Source organism: Lepus europaeus, chromosome 5, assembly GCF_033115175.1.
Source record: "Lepus europaeus isolate LE1 chromosome 5, mLepTim1.pri, whole genome shotgun sequence".
Taxonomy (NCBI): Eukaryota; Metazoa; Chordata; class Mammalia; order Lagomorpha; family Leporidae; genus Lepus; species Lepus europaeus.
The window spans coordinates 19,838,254-19,852,377 of NC_084831.1; the positions used below are offsets into that span (position 1 = coordinate 19,838,254).

At 50.3% G+C, this 14,124-nt stretch overlaps 1 protein-coding gene across 2 annotated transcripts in view; it reads left to right on the top strand.

The window, feature by feature from the left end:
- Positions 1–279: 279 nt before the first annotated feature.
- ARID1A (AT-rich interaction domain 1A) overlaps positions 280–14,124 on the top strand; it is an 88,317-nt gene continuing 74,472 nt past the window's right edge. For both annotated transcript variants that reach the window (XM_062190702.1, XM_062190703.1), the window contains exon 1: positions 280–1,446. In XM_062190702.1, the coding sequence (XP_062046686.1) occupies positions 280–1,446 (1,167 nt within the window). The remainder of the gene's footprint in view (positions 1,447–14,124) is intronic.

The window sequence follows — 14,124 nt, forward strand, 5'->3', positions numbered from 1 at the left end:
GTCCCGAGCCTGCAGAGCCGGGAGCAGCTGAGCCGCCGGCGCCTCGGCCGCCGCCGCCGCCGCCTCCTCCTCCTCCGCCGCCGCCAGCCCGGAGCCTGAGCCGGCGGGGCGGGGGGGAGAGGAGCGAGCGAGCGGGCGCAGCGCAGCAGCGGAGCCCCGCGAGGCCCGCCCGGGCGGGTGGGGAGGGCAGCCCGGGGGACTCGGCCCCGGGGCGGGGTGGGAGGGGGGGAGACGACGAAGACAGGGCCGGGTCTCTCCGCGGACGAGACAGCGGGGATCATGGCCGCGCAGGTCGCCCCCGCCGCCGCCAGCAGCCTGGGCAACCCGCCGCCGCCGCCGCCGCCGCCCTCGGAGCTGAAGAAAGCCGAGCAGCAGCAGCAGCAGCAGCCGCCGCCGCCGCGGGAGGAGGCGGGGGGCGAGGCGGCAGCGGCAGCAGCAGCAGCCGAGCGCGGGGAAATGAAGGCAGCCGCCGGGCAGGAAAGCGAGGGCCCCGCCGTGGGGCCGCCGCAGCCGCTGGGAAAGGAGCTGCAGGACGGGGCCGAGAGCAATGGGGGTGGCGGCGGCGGCGGCGGCGGCGGGCCCGGCGCGGAGCCGGACCTGAAGAACTCGAACGGGAACGCGGGCCCTAGGCCCGCCCTGAACAATAACCTCACGGAGCCGCCCGGCGGCGGCGGCGGCGGCGGCAGCAGCGACGGGGTGGGGGCGCCTCCTCACTCGGCCGCGGCCGCCCTGCCGCCCCCAGCCTACGGCTTCGGGCAGCCCTACGGCCGGAGCCCGTCTGCCGTCGCCGCCGCGGCGGCCGCCGTCTTCCACCAACAACATGGCGGACAACAAAGCCCTGGCCTGGCAGCGCTGCAGAGCGGCGGCGGCGGCGGGGGCCTGGAGCCCTACGCGGGGCCCCAGCAGAACTCGCACGACCACGGCTTCCCCAACCACCAGTACAACTCCTACTACCCCAACCGCAGCGCCTACCCCCCGCCCCCCCAGGCCTACGCGCTGAGCTCCCCGAGAGGTGGCACTCCGGGCTCCGGCGCGGCGGCAGCCGCCGGCTCCAAGCCGCCTCCCTCCTCCAGCGCCTCCGCCTCCTCGTCGTCTTCGTCCTTCGCTCAGCAGCGCTTCGGGGCCATGGGGGGAGGCGGCCCCTCCGCGGCCGGCGGGGGAACCCCCCAGCCTACCGCCACCCCCACCCTCAACCAACTGCTCACGTCGCCCAGCTCGGCCCGGGGCTACCAGGGCTACCCCGGGGGCGACTACGGCGGCGGGCCCCAGGACGGGGGCGCCGGCAAGGGCCCGGCGGACATCGCCTCGCAGTGCTGGGGGGCTGCGGCGGCGGCGGCGGCGGCGGCGGCGGCCGCCTCGGGAGGGGCCCAACAAAGGAGCCACCACGCGCCCATGAGCCCCGGGAGCAGCGGCGGCGGGGGGCAGCCGCTCGCCCGGACCCCTCAGGTACACAGCTGAGCGGGGAGGGGGGCTTGGGGGGGCGGGGGGCGGCTGCGGGGAGCAGGCCCCAGCCCTGGGCTCCCCTCGGCCCCGGGCCCCCGCTGCTGGGGAGCTGCCATTGTCTGGCTCTTCTCTCTTAAAATGGCTGCCTGTCTGCCTCCTTCTCCTTCCCTCCTTCAGCCTTTGTGTGGGGCTTCTCCAGAGGTGTCTGCTGCCCGTCTTCCCCTCCCCTGGCCCCTGCGAACTCCGGGGGTCTCCAGGGGGGTGCGGGGCAGAGTGTGCGGGGCAGGGCCCGGCCTGGGCTGAGGGGGTGCCGGGGGCTCCGATTAGGGGTGTAAGCGGTGGTAGGAGCCCCGGAAGGCGAGCCAACGGCTCCCTGCTCGCCTGCCGCTCCTCTCTGTCCCCCCTGCCTGTCTCTAGGCCGTCCCCCATCTGTGCGCTCAAGGAGGGGCCCCTCGGGCCCGGGGGACCTCGCGGGAGGCTAGGGGCCTTCTTGGGGGCAGCTAGAGGCCGGCTGCGGTTCACCCAGGGCAGCCCGGCCATCGCCTGTCTTGGTCTCCGCCGGCCCAGTGGCCTGGGCTTCTCCCTGGAAGTGCTGGTAAACAGCTGAGTGATTGGAGTAGTAAGTGCAGATTGCTTTGGTTTGGGATTTGAATTATGGAGGTAAAATCCTTCTGTCAAAGCCAGGAGACAGTTGGTCTTAGGTTGACATCCTATCTGTGATCTGATTGGCTCCCCATCTCCTGCTCTTGGCCATTTATAATTGCCTCTGATGTAATGGTACAACAATCCTGATGAGCTCATAAACTTTTACACTCTGCTTTTCTGCCAGTGATAACCCAAACCATCGCTGCCACTATCAGCCTTTTTTATTCCAGAGCTGAAATTGGCTGTGACCTTGAGGAGGGAGGTTTAAGCCGCAATACTGTATCAGCAGGAGCAGAGCCCCAGACAGGCTGCCCTTGTTACATTGTGCCTGAAACAAAAGAGGAGGCCATGGCATTTTGCTTGTACCTTGGATTTATTTTGCTTGTTATATTTTATGCTGCCTGAAATAGATTCTGTGTTGTCCGAACAGTAGCCGAGTTTCTTCTCTACAATGGGTTTGCTGTTTGTTTTGGTTTTGTGACTTTCCTGATGGGATAAATGACTTCTTTGATGACTGTGAAGATGCATTTATCTTGAGTAATTCTGACACTGTTTGCAGAATTGAAATTATTTTACTTTTTTTTTTTTTTTAATTGAGTGGCAAATGTGGGACCTTTGTGGGGAGGGGGCATTTTTGGTTATCACTATATTCCTTTTTTAAATGGGGAGCTTTCTTTGAGAATTTCATGTTAGATTCAAGTGTTCTGTTTTAAGCAAGGCTGGCCTCATTCTTTGTTTACATGTTGAATCTTGTTAACAGTTTTCTTTTGTTAATTAGACTTTGGGAGAGCAACTTAAAGAGAAACTGATGTCTTTCATGATGTTGAGGGACTTTCTCCTGAAGGCTTGCTTTGGCGAAATTATTGTCTCTTCCTGGAATAACAAAAAGGCTAGTTTTTTGTTTTTGCCATCACTCATTTTGCAGCTTTGAGATAGAGACTGGCCAGTTTTTTTTTCCTTTGCATTTCAATGTATGTTCCACCCCCCCCCCTTCCAAGATACAGACATATATGACCTAAAGATTTGCCTAGACATTTCCAACCTGTAGGTACTGTTCTGTACACTCTATTTTGTTTTTATTTTGCTTTTCTTCCTTGTTCAGCAGTGTCTTGGCCAGGAGTATTGGGTAGTCGATGGAGTTGCGTAGTCGATGGAGTTGCCTATCTTTTTTCAAGGAGGGGAAAGCCCTCTTGTGCACCCACTCCCACGTGTACCTTTGTGCTAAGAAATCATTTTGCTTAGTTGGCCTCATCAACTTTGTTCCTTCCTCATCCTAGAACTGCTTTTTACACTTGCACTGTGCTGGGAGTTTTGAAAATAGCTGTGTTAGATGGTGGGTTAAGAGCTCGGTGCCTTGGCTCTGCATCTACCCTAATGTTCTACATCTGGCCAAGAAAAAGGGAACTGTTGTGTTCCTGGTGTTCGGAGGATAAGTTTTGTCTTAGAAGACAGAGCATCCTCACGTCTCTGGGTCGGTCTGTAATCTATACCTCTTTTCCTTCTTTAGTTGTTGGCTGAAAAATTTACCTTTCTGGAGAACTCTTAGAGGAAACTATTTGGGATAAGTCAGGACTCATTTTAATTCTGTAGCTTTGGGGGTACTTAGGGAAACTTTTTTAAAAAATAAAACCAACTTTTGCCCTGTAGTGATTTTTCAGTCATTAAGTCATCAAGCACTTTGTGTGTGCTGGGTGCTGTGCGCTGTTCTGTGGGTACAGTCTCTGTGTTGAAGCCTGGCTGCGGCCTGGGATGCATTGCTTGAGTCTCTCTTAGTGCCCGGGTCGGAGCACTCCACACAACATAGATTCCTACTCAGCTGCCTGCCGCACTGAGACTCAGGGAATGGCTGCTGGGAGTCGCTGCAGGTTCTAGTTTTGTGGGCTGCTTCAGGTGTGTGGCTGTGATCTAAGTAAGGGTCATGGGACGGGGACTACGCTGTTCTGAAGCTCCTTTTGCTACTTGCAGATAACCCTCTTGTCAGACCACGACGGCCTGCTCTCTCTCATTCTTCAGAGAGAGTCTTGCTCTGCTCTCTTCTTTTCCTATCCCAGTCTTAGATTAAGAATGTAAGAATGTTGTACAGACACAGGAGCAGCATAGTGAAGATGGTGTGTTCTCTTTCGACTGTCTTTATGAAGGAAAGATTAAGAAGTGTATTTTTTAATAGGAGCTGGGAGGATCCAGCAGACAAACTTCTTTATCCTTTTGCTAAGTAGTATTTGCGTCACAAAGTGTTGAGTACTGGTACTGAGGGAATAGTGTTTGGTCACCTGTGCGTTTGAAGTTGATATAAAGCTTTTGTGCTTGAGATGCTGTCATCAGTAATACCTTGAGAGTTTATCAGGGTAAGGAATGAAATAGAATAATTAATAAGGGTCAGGTTGAATTTGATCATAGAACTTTCTGACTCTTAGTTTCTGCTATTGACATTTCCAACTACTGGGAAGCAGATACAGGAATCCTGGATTTATTATGGTAATGCCTATTGGCAGAAAGTCTGAGTTGGCTGACATACAGGGCTCTTGGAGCCCTCTCAAGTAGGAGGGACCAAGAAAACCTCAGTAAGATGGCACTGTGGTTTGTGGGGGCTTTGTATTTCTCTACTGTTTGTGAGAGAACGAGGGGTAGTGAGGCTTGGAATGGTGGTGTGAGAAGAAAGTAGCCAGGACCAAGGTTGGCCCCATAGGACCTTTTTTGGGTTCCTTCTGTTGTGTGTGACACAGAAACCGTGGCAGATAGCACTTGGTGTAACAGGATGTCTTGGATTCTATTAAACATTCATATGTTGGATTGACTCCTGTGTGGTGTGATGTCTGCAATAGGCCTTTCAAAAAAGAGGTGAGTGATCTTTAGAAAGATGTGGGAATAGCTAACAAAGTAATGGACAGGGCCCTTAGCTGTTCCACCCTCCACCACCACCCCCCCCACCCCCCACCCCCCCGCAAAGGTTGTATTGATGGGCTTCAAATCTTGAGATTCTAGAAGCAACTGAAGCATGGAAATGTGGCTAAAATATGTTACTGAAAATGTTGCACTGAATAATTCCTTGCTGCCGGTGAGCTGTGATACCTGGGACTCTGAAATGGAGTTTGGATTTCTGTGGCTTTTGTTTCTGGGTTTTTCCTTATTGAGGTACTGATGGAATAGTTTTTAGTTTCCTGTCCATTTGAACTTGATGTAAAGCTTTTGTACTTGAGATGCTGTCACCAGTACTACCTTGAGAGTAGTACCAGTTTATCAGGGTAAGAAATGAAATAGAATAATTAGTAAGGATCAGGTTGAATTTGACAGTCACAAATATTATCATTCCTGATGCACACTGAGCTGTGTGTTGCATGCTGGTGAAGTGTGGAGAGCACAGGACTCTTCGGAGGAGGAGAATAAGGAGAAGGGAGGAAGCTTGGGCTCCTTGTGCAGTTCCAGATTAAACTGTGTGACATGGGCAAGTCATTTGCCTGCTTTGGTTTTCATTTTCTCCTCAGTAAAATGAAGTTGGTGGACCGCATGGCCTTCTCTCGCTCACTGATCCTGCACATCTGTCAGTACTTCCATACCCAGCTTGCTGCAAGGGCAATGTCTTCCTGTACCTCTGTAGGGGTCTTGACCCGTCTTTCTTCCCCTGGGCCTGAAGTACTCAAGGTTGTTTTCTCCTGAGGATTCACAGGAACAGGCTCTGAACACGTGGGTGCCATGGTGGTCTGTGGACCTTCACAGCCCTAACAGGTTGTTGCTTCAAAAATGTTAATTTGTTTGCCATTAGTTATTCCACCTGGCTGATGGTTTTAAAACACTAGTAGTTGAAAAACTAGACTTAACTGAATCAAGAACCGAAAAATAGTTGCTTCAAGATCTCTGGGAGGCGTTGTGTTTGTGGGTGGGGTAGAGAGTGGATTGATAGTCATGAGTTCCATGTTAACACTCTACCTTTTAGGTGGTAGGGAGGTGGGGGAGAGGTACTGTAAGCTCTGCACTCTTGATGTTTGGGCAGCTCTAGGTCTGGTTTGGGCAGTTGGTTGTAATTTAAGTGCCTGGACTTGCCCTGTAAGTTTTGCTGAGAGAGGAGCAAAAGTTTCTGAGACTGGAAGAGGAAAAGCTAAGTGTTTCAGAGTCAATTTCATAGGTGTATTTGTCTTTTCTCATACTTGTGGTTTTAAAAACGACAGGGTGTCGTTTGCACGTGGTCCTGGAAATGCTGTTCTTTCTTGAGCACATGTGAATTTCTAGCATGATTTCTAGCATTTCTCCTCTCGTAAGTTTAGAAGTGTAATGTAGGCGGTTAGATTGGGGTAGAGGAAGATGTCCTTTATAAAGGAGGGGAAGGGGTTTGAGAATTCTCTGCTCGACACAGAGCTTCTTCCTCTCTGAAGGAACCAAATGTTTCAGAGCTTTGTGTAAATACTTGCTGAGCTGTCAATATGTACCCAGGAGGTTTCTGTAGTACGATGTAAATGGCTCTATAGAATGTTTGACAGGCAAATTAATAAACACTTTTCAAGCAAGGATAATGCTAGTCTCCTCATGTGGTGGAATAAAACAGCATTGGAAAAAAAGACTTGGGGATGGGAAGAAGGTAGTACGGATGGCAGGCCAGGTGTGTGGAGCGAAGGAGGGAAGATCTACCAGGAGGCTGAAGTTGGGAAAGATGCTGCCCGCTGTATGCCTGCCTCTGTACTAAGTTAGGGGCACGTGGGACCCTGGTAAAGATCAACTGCGGTTTTGTAGTGAAAACATAAGTTTGAGAAGAAGGTCCTAGGTTTGAATAGTAAGGTAAGTGAGCTCCAAAAGCTTGGTTTTTAAGACGTTTGGTTCTTAAAACCTTGTTTATTCAGAAAGGTTTTGCAGTTTGGCGAGATGGGGGTGGGGGTTGGGTGTCATGTTTGGGATACCAGAAAGAAGAAGAGAGGTGCTGCAGCTGCAGTGTTGTCCTCCGCCCCTGTTGTGCAGTGGCTCTCAGGATTGTAATTCCTTCATCCAAGGCTGGGTTTGTTTTACAGTTTTACTGAACTTCTCTGTCACTCATACGTCAAAACTGATGCTGTCTCGTGTTTCTTCCTGGGTCAGCAGAAATCCAAATGCTGCAGATTGCCTCAGTCCTGTTGTGTGGGTAGATTCCATCTTCCTTTTTGAAATGGCTGCTTTAAGATTAAACACATTGCTGGGTTCATTCAGTGAAACCTACTCTGGAGGAAGAAGAGGAAGCTGCCTGCATGCAGTGTGCTGCTCTGCTAGCTGTGCAAGACGGCCAGGTTCACCTGCTCGCGCTCTTTTTAACCAGAATTCACGACTCTGACACCAGTTTTCTTCATGAGAAGTGTGTGTGTGTATGTATGTATGTGTTTAATTTTTTAAATCATTTGAAAGGAAAAGAAAGAGATACAGATAGATAGCTCCCATCTACTGGTTCACTCCCCAAAATTTGCGATGGCTTGGACTGAGCTGGGGACTAGGCTAAACTAGTTATGAGCCAGGAACTCAGTCCCAGTCTCCCATGTGAGTGGCAGGGACCCAACCACCTGAGCCATCACCACTGCCTCTCATGGTCTGGATTGTCAGGAGCCAGAGCCCAGCATCAAACCCAGGTGCTCTGAAGCAACATTTAATGTCTGTACCAGAAAGTGCTTTTTTTAGGTTGGGGTCCTGAAAGTGCCTTTTTTATTATTATTATTTTTGACAGGTAGAGTTATATATATATAGAGAGAAAGGTCTTCCTTCAGTTGGTTCACTCCCCAAATGGCCATATGGCCGGCGCTGTGCCGATTCAAAGCCAGGAGCCAGGTGCTTCTTCCTGGTCTCCCATGCGGGTGCAGGAGCCCAAGCACTTGGGCCATCCTCCACTGCCCTCCTGGGCCACAGAAGAGAGCTGGACTGGAAGAGGAGCAGCTGGGACTAGAACCCGGCGCCCATATGGGATGCTGGTGCCACAGGCGGAGGATTAACCAAGTGAGCCAAGGTGCTGGCCATTTTTTTTTTTAAATTTTTTAAGACAGAGTTACAGAGAGAAATAGAGACAGAGAGAGAGGTCTTCCATCCGCTGGTTCACTCCTCAGATAGCCGCAACGGCTGGAGCTGCGCTGATCCGAAGCCAGGAGCTTCTTCCGGGTCTCCCACGTGGGTGCAGGGGCCCAAGGACTTGGGCCATCTTCTACTGCTTTCCCAGGCCACAGCAGAGAGCTGGATTGGAAGAGGAGCAGCTGCAACTAGAACCCGCACCCATATGGGATGCCGGCACTTCAGGCCAGGGCTTTAACCCGCTGTGCCACAGCATGGGCCCCATTTCTTTTTGACTGATATCTGCTTATACAGTAACATAATGTGAATGTAACTGTGCCCATAGTTCTTTGGTTCAAGTAACTTAACCAATGGCTACCAGCTTGTTTTAAAACAAAATACAAAAAACTTGGGTCAGCACTGATGTTAGTTGTCCAGTATTGCCCAGGCCTCTCCCAGTATAGTGATGGTAAGGTATTAGAACCTGAGACTTGTGCCAGCGCTGTGGCATAGTACGTTAAGCCTCTGCCTGTGGTGTCGACATCCCACATGGGCGCCAGTTTAAGTACCAGCTGTTCCACTTACAATCCAGCTCCCTGATAATGGCCTGGGAAAGCAGTGGAAGATGGCTCAGGTCCTTGGGCCCCTGCACCCGTGTGGGAGACCCTGGCTTCAGATCTGCCCAGCTCTGGCCATTGTGGCCATCTGGGGATTGAATCAGCAGTTGGAATACCTTAAAAAAAAAAAAAAAAAACTGAGACTTGTTGCTGTAAGCATCTGGAAATGCCAGTGAAGGTGGGAAATATTCCCTGTGTAATCATACTAACTGTGTACTAGGGAGACTTTTTTTTTTTTTTTTTTTTTAAGATTGATTTATTTGAAAGAGAGGGAGTGTTCCATCTGTTGGTTCACTCCCCAAATGACCACAACAGTCAGGATGGAGCCCGGAGTTTCATTCCATGTCTCCCATGTGAGTACAGGGACCCAAAGACCTATGCCATCTTCCACTGCTTTCCTGGGATAGCAGGAGCTAATCAGAAGTGAAGCAGCTGGGACTCAAACTGGCACCCATATGGGATGCCAGTGCTGTGGGCTGTGGCTTAGTCTGTTGTATCACAATGCTGGTCTCAGGAAGATTTTTTTTTAAAGGTTTTATTTTATTTATTTAGAAGGCAGAGTTACAGAGAGGCAGAGAGAGAGAGAGAGAGAGCTTCCATCCACTGGTTCATTCTCCAAATGGCCTCAGCAGTTGGAGCTGGGCGGGTACAAAGCCAGAAGCCAGGAGCTTCTTCTGGGTCTCCCACGTGGGTGCAGGGGCCAAGTACTTGGACTATCTTCCACTGTTTCCCAGACCACAACAGAGAGATCAGAAGTAGAGCAGCTGGGACTCCAACTGGTGACCCATATGGGGTGCCAGCACTGCATGTGGCGGCTTTACCTGCTACGCCACAGCGCCAGACCCCGTAGGAAAATTTTTAAAAGATAGAGTTGGGATGGGTATTTGACCTGGTGGTTGGGATGTCCTGTGTTGTACTGAATGGATTTGATGCCTGATTCCAGCTCCCTGCTGGTGTAGACCCTGGGAATTTGTGGTGATGGCATAAGTGATTGGTTCCCTGCCATGTGCCTGAGAAACCTGGGTTGAGTTCCTGGCTCCTGGCTACAGCCGCAGGCAGAAGCCATTATGGGCATTTGGGGAGTGAGCCAGCAGATGGTGGAGGTCTGGTCTGTCTCTCTCACATTAACAAAAAGGGGGGGTGGGGGTGGGGGTCCGGGAGTAGAGGCAGTATCTGCTGCAGAGGAAGTTAGTCTTGGGGAAAGCATGCTTATGTGCACACATCCAGAAAATTTGGCAAAGCAAGGTTTTATAAATGGATATAGAGCAAACTAAATATATGGGCTGAAGGAATTTGAGAATAAGGAGCAATCAGAATTGGGGCAGGGTTAACCTGGGACAGCTTTTCAGAGGCAGTGATTTTTTTTTTTTTTTTTTTTTGGACAGGCAGAGTGGACAGAGAGAGAGACAGAGAGAAAGGTCTTCCTTTGCCGTTGGTTCACCCTCCAATGGCCGCTGCAGCTGGCGCACCGTACTGATCCAAAGCCAGGAGCCAGGTGCTTCTCCTGGTCTCCCATGCGGGTGCAGGGCCCAAGCACTTGGGCCATCCTCCACTGCCTTCCCGGGCCACAGCAGAGAGCCGGCCTGGAAGAGGGGCAACCGGGACAGAATCCGGCGCCCCAACCAGGACTAGAACCTGGGGTGCCGGCGCCGCTAGGCGGAGGATTAGCCTATTGAGCCGCTGCAGTGGCCGACAGTGATTTGTGAATCTAAATGTTCGGGAAGAGGAAAGTGAAAATGTTAGTTTACTTTTTATCCGTAATGCTACTCTAAGTTCCACGGTTTTTATGGACTCCAGATTGAACTTCGATGCCTGGACCTGTAGTTTTCTCAGTGTTCCAGTGACTTTGAGAATTTGAACTTCCTGGAAAAGAGTTGTTCTTGGATCTTAGTGGGTTTTGTGGTTATATAGTGCTTTTGGTATAACTTACTGAGATTTTTGGCCAGTTCAGGAACTCTTGTAAGAATTTTGGATTTGCTAGGTCATGTCACCTTTGGCATTGTGCTCTGGACAGCTCTGCTGTGCTACTGACTCTGTGGTTGGTGATCCTGGGCTTTTCCCTCTCTTCCCAGAGTTAGTTGACCTTTCTTAAATAAAACAAGTTGGGATTCTTAAGCAGCTCTTATTTCTGAAGAACCAGGAGCTGGGTTCAAGCTGAATTGCTTGCGCTGAACCTTAATGCTGTTTTTGATTAGGTTGGATGTGGCCAAGAAGCTCAAACACGTGTTTATTCATTATGGAGCCTCTGCAATGTACTGATTTTGGTTTCTCTTTATCGGCTGCTGGTCCATGTTTGGTTGGACCTGGCACTTGTCAAGAACTGTCAAGCTTAGCTGTTTGGTGTGTTCAGTGCCAGCCTACTACAATGCTTCTCCCTGGGTAGAAGGATGAGTTACATTGTACTAACAGAAGTTATGGAGTCTTGTATACAGGTTCTAGTTTTGACATCTCTCTCAACTCCTTCCTTGACATTTGGCAAGAACAGATTTTTGGTATCTTTAAATTGGTCATGGTAATTCATCTGCCATGGGCAGCAGGTCTTGAGGGGTTTGAGAAGAACTGCATAATAAATTCTAAGTTTAGAGGAATCTAAGTTAAGGTGAACATTTACTTAACTGCCTGAGTATTCTCTGAAATTTCCCCTTCCCCCCATTTAAATAGATGAAATAAGGGTTTTGGTTTTGTTTTGTTTTGTTTGTTTTTGAGACACAGAAAGGCAGAGAGTCCCAGCAAGCAAGTTCTCATTCATTGGTTCATCCCCCAAATGCCTGCAACAGCTGGGACTGGGCTGGTGCCAGGAGCTGGATCACAATCCAGGTCTCCATGAGGAAGCAGGAACCCAATCACTTGAGCCGTCACTACTGCCTCCCAGAGTCTGCATTGGTGGGAGCTGGAGTCTGGGACTTAACCATTAAGCTAAACATCCACTCTGAAATTAGTTTCTTGGTAAATGTAAATGAACAACTGAGTGAATTTCTGTTTGTTTTTCTTAGTTGTGCATGGCTGCAAGATTGTTTTGGGACATGTTATTTCCCAATGGAATCTGTTTTTGTTTTTGTTTTTAAAGATTTATTTGAAAGGCAGAGTTAGAGGGAGAGACAGAGAGTTATCTTCCATCCACTGGTTCATACCCCAAATGGCTGCAATGGTTGGAACTGGGCTGGTCCAAAGCCAGGAGCCAGGAGCTGCTTACATGGGTGCAGGGGCCCAAGTACTTGGGCCATCTTCTGCTGCTTTCCCAGACCATTAGCAGGGAGCGGGATCAGAAGAGGAGTAGCCGAGTCTCAAACTAGCGCCCGTATGGGAAGCCGGTGCCGCAGAGGGCAGCTTTACCGGCTATGCCATGGCACCAGCCCCTGGAATCTGCATTTTTCTAAGGGTGCACTGGAATGGGAAGGAGTCTAATGCCAAGAATGCATTCCAACATACTGCAGAGTAGGAAATTTGATCCCTAAAATGTTGACTTTCTGTTGGTTATGGTAGATATTAGAAATCACCCAGTAATCCAGGACAGATTTTTGCCGCCCTCTGGGAAGTTGAGTAGATATTAAATGCTAAGGGGCTTTGGATACAGACTGCGTTCTGTAGGCCCAAAGCACTGCTTGAATTGCCACCCATACTAAGAGGAAATGTGCCATGTGCCTTTTTTTTCTCCCTGTCGTTTGCATTTGGGCTTCCTTATGGCTTTGTTGCTTCTATGTTCCCAAGTCTGCAATGTTAGATATTAGACTTCCTCCTCCCTTGGCACTGGCACATTCGTGATTTTCTGTGGCTCATCAGCAGCAGCCAAGATTTCTGTATGCTTTTTGCTCCTAAACTTGTTAGCTTTTAGCATGCTTGTTTATAGGCATCTCTGGAAACCTCCCCTTTTCCCCCAAGATCAGCACCAGTATAACAGCAGCAGGAGAGTTTGGTGGTCATTGTGATATCAGTCATTTAAAAAATGCATTTGCTGAGTGGTGTTTTTATGTTACCTCTTGTTTTCCTTGAGGTCACGACATGCTTGCCGGGCATGAGTGCATGTGGGCCCAGCCTGGTATACTTTGAAAAGAATGAGCATTCGGGTGTGTGGTAGAGGATTAAAGGCCACGTTGTGCTGGGTGCATCCTTGGAGGAAGCAGGTCTGTGGGCTCTTTGGCCCAGTGATTTCTTCTCTCTCTGGGGTAGACATTACAGATTTCTCTTGTCCTCAGAGAACAAGTCACTTTGGCAGAAATACTGGGAATTAGTTGTTGTTTATTACTATGCTTTCTCTGGCAAATACAAATGGCTTCTCTCCTTGCCCATTCTGGTCCTAAGGTGGTAGAATTGCTGTGTTGGACCTGTATTAGTTAAGGAGTGTGAAACTTTCTGTAATTCAGGTTTGGATAGTCCATCCTTCGTCTCCAGATTTAATTATATTTTAAATATTTTATATTTGAGAGGCAGTGAGAGAGAACATGCAAGTGATTTCTCTCACCTGGTGTTTCATTCTCCAAATGCCCCAAACAGCTGGGGCTGGGCCAGGCCAAAGCCAGAGGCCAGGTCTTCCCACGTGGATGGCAGAGAACAATTGCTTGAACTATCACCTGCTGCCTCCCAGGATATGCATTAACTGGAAGCTAGAATTGGAAGCAGAGCCAGGACTTGAGGCCGGCGCCGCGGCTCACTAGGCTAATCCTCCGCCTTGCGGCGCCAGCACACCAGGTTCTAGTCCCAATTGGGGCACCGATCCTGTCCCGGTTGCCCCTCTTCCAGGCCAGCTCTCTGCTGTGGCCAGGGAGTGCAGTGGAGGATGGCCCAAGTCCTTGGGCCCTGCACCCCATGGGAGACCAGGAGAAGCACCTGGCTCCTGCCATCGGATCAGCGCGGTGCGCCGGCCGCAGCGCGCCTACCGCGGCGGCCATTGGAGGGTGAACCAACGGCAAAAAGGAAGACCTTTCTCTCTGTCTCCCTCTCTCACTGTCTAACTCTGCCTGTCAAAAAAAAAAAAAAAAAAAGAATTGGAAGCAGAGCCAGGACTTGAACCCATGCCCTCTGATATGGGCTGTGGAGGTCTTAACCACTCATACAAACTCCTGCTCCCAGTCTTGTAACTTTTTACCTGCTTAGGAAGTTGGGCTGCCAAAGAGAACTATATTATAAGGAGTTTCGGGAACAATTCTGTTCATGCTTTATTCACAAGATTGTCCTGGGCCCGGGATCCTTACCAAGATTCTGACTTTAGCCTGATGTCATGCTGTAGGTGAATATTAATGATATCTGCCATGCATTTGAGCAGTTGCTTTGTGTTAAGCCCTGTGTTTGGTCCTCTCTATGAATCTCTTCATTTAATATTCAGAATTCTGAGAGGTGAGTTGTATTATTGCTCTTTCCATTTCACAGATGAACAAATAGAGTAAGAATAAGAAATATGCTCTAAAGAACATAACTAGTGAAAGGTAAAGTTGGG